This window comes from Ipomoea triloba, chromosome 5, assembly GCF_003576645.1.
Source record: "Ipomoea triloba cultivar NCNSP0323 chromosome 5, ASM357664v1".
In the NCBI taxonomy this organism is placed as follows: Eukaryota; Viridiplantae; Streptophyta; class Magnoliopsida; order Solanales; family Convolvulaceae; genus Ipomoea; species Ipomoea triloba.
The window spans coordinates 3,934,364-3,943,330 of NC_044920.1; the positions used below are offsets into that span (position 1 = coordinate 3,934,364).

General features: G+C 34.2%; 1 protein-coding gene across 1 annotated transcript; it reads right to left on the minus strand.

Moving 5' to 3' along the window:
• Positions 1–473: 473 nt before the first annotated feature.
• LOC116021068 lies at positions 474–3,826 on the minus strand. The gene is made up of 8 exons (XM_031261676.1): positions 3,498–3,826; positions 3,134–3,417; positions 2,183–2,701; positions 1,912–2,111; positions 1,514–1,685; positions 1,322–1,438; positions 1,112–1,249; positions 474–1,029 (listed from the first exon to the last, which is right to left on the minus strand). The coding sequence occupies exons 3-8, from the start codon at positions 2,582–2,584 to the stop codon at positions 709–711; spliced, it is 1,350 nt and encodes a 449-aa protein (XP_031117536.1). The 5' UTR covers positions 2,585–2,701; positions 3,134–3,417; positions 3,498–3,826; the 3' UTR covers positions 474–708.
• Between the last annotated feature and the right edge of the window lie 5,141 nt (positions 3,827–8,967).

Genomic DNA, 8,967 nt, shown 5'->3' on the forward strand with positions numbered 1-8,967 from the left:
TTATATTGGTGCTTTCCATGTGATCAACTGTAGGAATGGTGTGTTCACTAGTGCAATTTATTACGAATAGTGGTGTGTATTATTACAAATGCGTGCAATTTATTACGAATAGTGGTGTGTATTATTACAAATGCTGGTAATTTATTACGAATAGTGGTGTGTATTATTACAAATGCTGGTGTATTCTACGTTACTAAGAGTTTTTGGGCTTTTTTGGAAAATGGTGTGTTTTAGATCGGCAACTGGTGCATTTTAAATCGAATAGTGGTGTGTTTTACTTATATTGGTGATTTCCATGTGATCAACTGTAGGAATGGTGTGTTCCTGCATTTCACTAGTGCAATTTATTATGAATAGTGGTGTATATTATTACAAATGCTGGTGTATTCTACGTTACTAAGAGTTTTTGGGCTTTTGTGGGAAATTGTGTGTTTTAGAGCGGCAACTGGTGCATTTTAAGTCGAATAGTGGTGTGTTTTTAACATATGCTTCTAAGCATGCATAAGTTCATTAACCATGTGCCAAACAGTACTGTCAAATATACTAACAACCACAACCTACCCAAAAGCTTTAGTAGACATATCAACTAATAACTATAGTCATACTGTTGTCCCAATTGTCCCCAATTGTCAACCAAAAAGCATTGTGCAATCAATATTGTCAAAGTAGTCACCAACAGATTATGAGATAACAAACTTACCTTCAAAGTCAGCATTCCAGCCCAAATTCTGCTGCTGCTTGTATGTTCCGTGCTTTGTGCTCGTTCAGATCTGACATCACGAGTGCAGTCAAGTACTTCACTCTTAAAGCATTCAATTGGTCCTTGTTTTCTGTCTCCAACCCACAGTCCCAATGCTCTGGTAACTGGCCTCTGAATGTTTCCATATGGCGCATGAGGAATACACCACAATCAATCTGGTTTTTGTTATCCCTCCAACCCATTTTCATCCTCTTCAATTTCAACTTTTGAATTTTGTTAGCTTTGTAAGTCGATTTCAAACCAGTCAGGAACATGAATAAGAATTTTTGCTGCATATAATAAAAGGCATAGATAATTTAGTGACTGAATAAAGTTTTTGTGTATCAAAAAAGGAAGAGGTCAGTGTGTTACCAATCTTTTAGGCACATCTCCATATTTGTCTTCGGTTTTGGAAACCGAAGATGTGTTGTCTATTGCATCAAATCTCTCACAGAGTGGGTCAAAATGAATCAGGTAGTAGTGCTGAGATGCTATTATTGGAAACAGAAACTATTACAGGAAAAAAACGTGTTAAAATATGTACCAAATAGTAGAATGTACCAAGCAATCTCTAACGCTTACGTGTTGAATGTTATGCCATCTTGTCTCCGCTGCAAAGGTCTTGTCCACGATGTAGCTTTCATTGAATTTCTTATACCTCTCACCATCATCTCCTAGGGGATTCACAACTGTGTAGAGCTGTAATTTAAATGTTATTATTGTTAGAACTTGTAGTTTTTTAAGTATGTAATTACTTTTATAATTTTAACTTACAGTTGTCCAAGTTGAAGCAAACAGCCTTGCTGAAAGCCGGTCTTCCTCATTATGGTTCAGAATAGCTGCCCAAGCATCAATGATACTAGTGGGGAGCTCGGTGTTCGGCTTTAATAAAAGCATATCAGACCAGTGGATAACCCTTGATTCAAATCTGAATAATTCTTGGGCCCTGGAAACAGATATGCACAAGCTTAGAAAATGCACCAGTTTTCATGTTAAAACACACTGCTTGAAAAACACCAAATGCAACTATTCTCGCAAAAACTCACCACCATGTGTATTAGAACACACTATTCCATGTATACAATGCACCACTAACCCAATTTCAACACTACACACACCATGATACCCAAACACACCTAGTCAATTCTAATATGCATCAAGTAAAGACTTACGGATCAGGATTAGGATTTTCTAACACCCACTTCCTTATTGCATCCTCAGTTGCATTGATTTGTGCATTTACATCTATTATTGAGAGGCGCTGCCGCGGCCGAACTGGGGAGTATTCCACTACTGGCCTTTTCCTCTGGTCTTTTGGGGGTATTTCTAGGGGATTTGATGCACTGCCTTGTTGGATTTGATCTGGTGTGACCTGCTGTGTTCAATTATTAGTTTTTTTTCACTTTCTTTTCTGTGTGGAATAATTATAGACAGTTGCATTACCTCATCAGCTTGGGCTGTAGTGGCAGCTTCTCTTGCCTGAGCTCCTTCACCTTCATTAGCTCTGTCTTCACTTCCCTTTCTTCCTTCAGCTGTCTCATTTCCAAGAGCTCCATCATCAGCTACTTGATTTTCCTCTCCTTCCTTGCTCTGTTCACATTCATTGTACTCTCTTGCCACAACATTGACATCATCCCAGCGTTGAGTTTGCTCCTCTTGTGTCAATCCAAGGCTAAATGAAGGGACGTCATTCAGATAAGTCCTTTTTTGCACTGCACGCACGATCTCGTCAACTGCATTGAGGAATTCTGGGTTACCCCAAAATGCGTCTTCTTGCTGTGAGAAAGTTAGATGTTGGTCTTCTTGAGCTTTGAAACCCAGCAGTTGTCGTGCAGTTTCAAACATCTTCTTAAACCTGTCATCTTCCAGGATTGCAATTAGTGCGTTCTCAACTAGCCTTGCTACTTTTAACAGCCCCGTTGCAATTGTCCTTGTGTTGCTGGTGATTTCATTAATAAAACCCTGTATATACACCAATAAGTGATTACACAGCCATTAAAACACACCAACAGGTATTAAGATATGCACCAACATACTCAAATACAACTACTTACACAAAATGCACCATCATACCCATTAAAACACACCAACAGGTATTAAGATATGCACCAACATACTCAAATACAACTACTTACACAAAATGCACCATCATACCCATTAAAATACACCATTAAACCTACTAAAATACACTAGTTCACAAATTAATTTACACCAGTAAGTAACCATACACCAATGCAGCTACTATTGTAAAATGCACCAGTATTAGTAATATAATACACCATTCTACCTAATGAGTAGACTGTTGTATAATTTGACATATTTTAAGATTTTTTAAAATGTTCAACACTGCATAACAGCAATTCACCATGAGTGTGTTTGTAGATAGGTGTTTACCTGTAATCCTTCCGGCAAGGGGGCGTCATCTTCTTGTGGCTGTTGGTGCTGTGGTGGCTGTGCTGGCTGTGGGACATCAGGTACTGGAATTGATGGATTCCCCTCCTCAGGTGGTGCAGGTGCATTTTCAAGCCTCAAGGCAGTATCAACATGCCCATATCCAAATCCTCCTGAATCTCATCACGCTCTCTTTTAGACAAAAGCTTGAATGTCCAATTTTTTATGGCTGGGAAGCTTCTTGGCACTATGCGTCTGAAAAGCACCACACGATCCACATAGAATATCTGCATATTATGTTTGAGAGTATTAATAGTTGGATTGCTTTGATTGTTAAAGGTTTCAGAGGTAATGGGAGCAGTTTTACCATGAGGAAGAGAATTGGTCCTCCATAGAGCTTGTCTGCGCTCTTCATCCACACCTGCTTGCTATTGATCAATGCATTGATGACCAGCTGACTCCAATTCAAATTTGGTATGTTGCCCACATCAAAGAGGTGGTCAATATAGTTTTGTGTCACATATCCATTGACCATTGGATCTACTAATACACTCATCACCAGTAGGGCAAAATGGCGCTTGAACCATGGATCAACAGCATCAACTTCTAGCATTTTCCTTTTCAATGCTTTTGGTGTGATATATGCAGTTGTTTTTTCAAAGAACCACCTCCATTCTTTCAATATTTCTGGCATTGCCTTCACTGTTCTCTTTGTTATTTCAATATTTCCCTTTGGCAGGCCTAGAACTGCAGCAACATCATCGGCAGTTATATGGATAGTCTGTCCATTTTGGAGCTTTAATGTGCAGCTTCTTGGATCAAAGTTTTCGACTAACCATAGCCCTATCTGGCGCGGGAAGTTGGTGATTTGTAGGTCTAGAAGACTGCCTAACCCAATGTCCTTTACAGCTTGGTGCTGTGCAGGGTTTAGTTGCTCCACAGCAGTGGTTAGTATTTTTAGAAGTGCCCTAATTTTTAGTCCATCATCATCTGCCCTTGTGGTGTTATCCTCAGCATCCGTTTCCTCTAGACTGTCAACCTCCTCTGCTTGGGCAGGTTGTTCTTCTTCAATCTGCTCTTGTTGGGGCTGTTGTGCCTCTTCAGTGGGTTGTTCCTCTAGTTACTCTTGTCCGGGCTCTGCAGTGGATGTTCGGGGCTCTTTGCTTGTTGATGTGTTTCCTTCATCTATTGCCTTTCGCTTGCTACCTGCATGAGATTTTTTAATTGAAATATAGGTGTACATACATGAACTCTGATATACACTTATATCTATTTGCATTCTAACAGTAAAAACATACAATACTGACAAAAAATGCACCAAAACTTATTATAATATACACCTATTAACCAACATACACCAATAACACATAGTACCATAAAATGCAGTAGCATTAGTAACAGAATACACCACTTAACTAACTAAATTGCACCAGTACTCATATTAACCACCACACAATTTATGGAACCACTCTTACCCACCACATATGAAATGGAACCACTCTTATAAAATCATCATCAACTTCTATAATAAATCACAGTATTACACGTACCAATATACACTTATCTCTATTTGATTTCTAATAGTAGAAATACATAATACTCACAAACAATGCACCAAAACTTATTATAATATACACCTCTTAACCAGCATACACCAATAACACATAGTACCATAAAATGCACTAGCATTAGTAACAGAATACACCAATTAACTAACTAAATTGCACCAATACTCAGATTAAAATGCACAATTTACCCAACACACATGAAATGGAACCACTCTGGTAAAATCATCATCAACTTCTATAATAAATCACAGTATTATACGTACCAAGATGCACCACTGGACAGATTAAAACACACAATTCCCCCCTCCCATAGCCAACAAAGTTAATAACATGGAAAGCACTGATATAAGTAAAAACACAGCAATCTACGACTTAAAATGCTCTAGTCGACAGACTAAAACACACCATTTCACCCAATGCCTAAAAGCACATAGTCACGCAAAATGACATAGTCAGATATGTACAAATTCACACCCGTCTACGATTAAAAAGAAACACTGCAATGCTGGAATACACCATTCCATCCCTCGACACAACGATCCACCAAATACATACATTATTGCGAATTACAGTAATAAAATATCTAATACGAACCAGATTAATGTTGATAATCCACAAACAACACATTACATGGTGGCTTAGTCTTAAATGCACTAAATATTTCTGATTTTTGACCTATTTTTGAAATAAAATGGTGTGTTTAGAGTGTTAGAGTATACCTTTGCGCTTCGTCATTCTCGTTTCTCTAAAGCCGCCTTGTACGTTTTGTACGGAGAGTGTGAGAACGATCGGTGTCTTTGATGGAGTTCTATGTCCTGCAGGTGTGTAGTGTTCGTGTTCTGTGCTCTGCGACTGGAGAAGTTTCGTTGTCGTCTTCCTAAAATTTTCTTCGTTGGAGAGGTTTCTCGGGGGGAAGGGAGAAGTTTTGCTTTGGGATTGTGAATGACGACGTGAGTGGGTTTACACCGGTTTGAAATTTTCTGAATTCACAAATTTACCCTTCATTCACGGCTCGCTTTTTAGATTGTAGCAGCAATGTAGACTGATGGATTATCTAATCTAACGGTGTGTATTTGGCCACACAACCGCATGTAATCACCCAGCCGCATGTGATCCCTCCCCTATATATATATATATATATATATATATATATATNATATATATATATATATATATATATATATATATATATATATATATATATATATATATATATATATATATATATATATATATATATATATATATACTTACCAATCATTTTATTGCAGAAATATATTTTGCACTAATATCTTGATCATGCTTTTTGTTATTTAAGTATTGAACTTTCATTGCTCCAGAATTGATGACAACAATAAAGAAGTGTTGGTCCATATGAATTGGAATGAATATCTACAATTCAAATAAAATATAGTGTTCAAACCCTTAAATGATTTATTCTATAAATATAAATTAAAAACTGAAATTATTACCAAATCAACTGTGTTCAATTCAAGTCTCTGTAGTTTGATTTCATCCATACATTTCAACATCCTATAATGAACTTTTAATTTTTTTTATCTATCTCCAAGATTCTCAATGGGTGTGTTTGGTTGGTGGGTTTAGGCATAAGGTATGGGTATCAAAGCGATTGTTATTGTTTGGTTGATAGGTTTTTATAATACTATTATAGGTTTGGAATACCCCATTAATTGGAAAACTCATACCCTAATGGAATAAGGGTTTCATTTCCCTTTCTCCTTTCTTCCCCAACTATTAATAATCATTCTCATTCCTCCTACTATCAAACATGCAAAATACTATACTTTCACCAAAACCCATTACCATTATCAAGTATTTGATACCCATACTGATTCTGATTCCCATGTGCGAACCAAGCACACCATAATATTTTTCAAGTATAACTATTAGAAAGAACATGAAGAAATTTTTAGTGATAATGTAATACTTTTAAATATATAACACTTGCTAAGCAACAATACTTTTCAACACAATTATCATACTTTTTAAAGGAAAAAAATATTACTTAAAAAAAAAAAAAGAACTTACTGTGAACCCAATGCCAAAAAAAAGCAATTAATGCTATCTTGAATCTGATTAATCAATAAACACAATTCGCCAATAACATTTGTGCATATCATCTCATTATTATTCTAGCTTGCAATGTCACTCCAAGGAATTAAAAATATTAGACATCTTCTAAGTATTTTAACGACGATAAAAATATATATATTAAAATATTTATTTACTCTTTAATAATTTATCATGAATAAAACAGTAATAAAAAAAGATGTAATTCATGAACTTGTAATTTAATTAGATAACATTTTCTTATTGTTCTTGACAAATAGAAAAACAAATGGACAATCCTGTTCAATATGTTAACCACCATCATATCATCATCAATTTCAGCTGCTATATTTACATATAATCCACATAAAATGAATAAAGCATTCAATATAATATTTTAAGCATTAAACATAATACTTTATGTTTAATGCTTAAAGTATTAAACAAAATGAATAGAACATTCAATATAATACTTTAAGCATTAAACATAAAGTATTATGTTTACTGTTTAAAATATTATATTGAATGCTTTATTCATTTTCTTGTGGATTATATGCAAATATAGCAGCTGAAATTGATGATGATATGATGGTGGTTGACATATTGAAGAGGATTGTCCATTTGTTTCTCGATTTGTGAACAACAATAAGAAAATGCTATCTAAATTACAAATTCATGAGTTACACCTTCATTATTATTGTTTTGTTCATGATAAATCATTTGTTGAATACTATGTAAATATTTTAATATATACACTTTTATATTCGTTAAAATAGTTAGAAGATGTCTAATTTATTTATTCTTTTTTCAGTGTTGATGAAATTGTGTTTGCATTTGATGGAGAATTTTTTATTCCTTAGAGTGACATTGCAAGCTTGAATAATATAATAATGAGATGATATGTACAAATGTTATTGATGAATGATGATTATTGATTAATTGAATTCAACATAGCATTAACTGCTATTCTTTGGCAATGGGTTCACAGCAAGGTCTTTTTTTAAATACTTTTTTTCTCTAAAAAGTATGATAATTGTGTTGAAAAGTATTGTTGCTTAAAAAGTGTTATATGTTGCTTTAAAAGTATTACATTATCACTAAAAATTTCTTCATGTTCTTTCTAATAATTTTACCTGAAAAATATTATTGAGAACATTGGAGATAGATAAAAGAATGAAAAGTCCATTATAAGATGTTGGAATACATAGATGAAATCAAACTACATGGACTTGAAGACAGTTGATTTGGTAATGATTTCAGTTTTTAATTTAAATTTATAGAATAAATCATTTAACGATTTAAACATTATATTTCATTTGAATTATAGATATTTATTCCAATCCATATGGACCAACATTACTTTGTTGTTGTATCATTTTTGGAGCAATGAAAATTCAATACTTGGATAACTGAAAGCATTATCAAAATATTAGTGCAAAATATATTTCTGCAATAAAATGATTGGTAGGTATCACACTATATATATATATATATGTTTAATATGATAATAACAGTTTTGATGTTTAATTTTATAGCAATTGTTGATGAAAAAAATTTCTTGAGTCAAAATGTCATAAGCATGCTAGAGATGGTTTGTTTTATGATATTGAGGATGTGCTATTTCACATGAGGAGTTTTAAGGGAGAAGTTTATCACACCCCTGATTTGTCTAAGGTAATAAATTTGATTTTAGGTTGGGTTTTTTTTAATTAAGTTTTAATTTTTCGTATATTGGTTTTGTTGTTAAGCAATGTCGTCTCATTGCTAGTGACATTGGGAACATTTCTATTCACCATGTCGAGCAGTCAGCGAATCATGTAACTCATGTTCTTGTAAGGGCGATTTGTTCTTTGTCTGTCCGGGGTTCTTGGTTTTCCACTCTTCTTGACGGTATTGCTAAGTTTTTAAATTTTTAATGAAGATTATTCTACTTTTGATTTCAAAAAAAAAAGTTTTAAATTTTTTTTTCTTGTTTAATTCAAGGTTGCCATTAGACGTGAGTTAAGGGTAGAAATTTGTTCAACCATTATTTGGAGTGCATTAAATGAATTGACAGAAGATGTGAAGAAGAGGGTGTTAGATTTTTGCAACAAAAAGTTTGCACAGGAAAAAAGAAAAACATTAGAAAACAAATGAAGAAAGAGTAAGTTGTGTGTTGGTGATTGACTTTAGATGATTTGTGATTTGAATGTATTAATG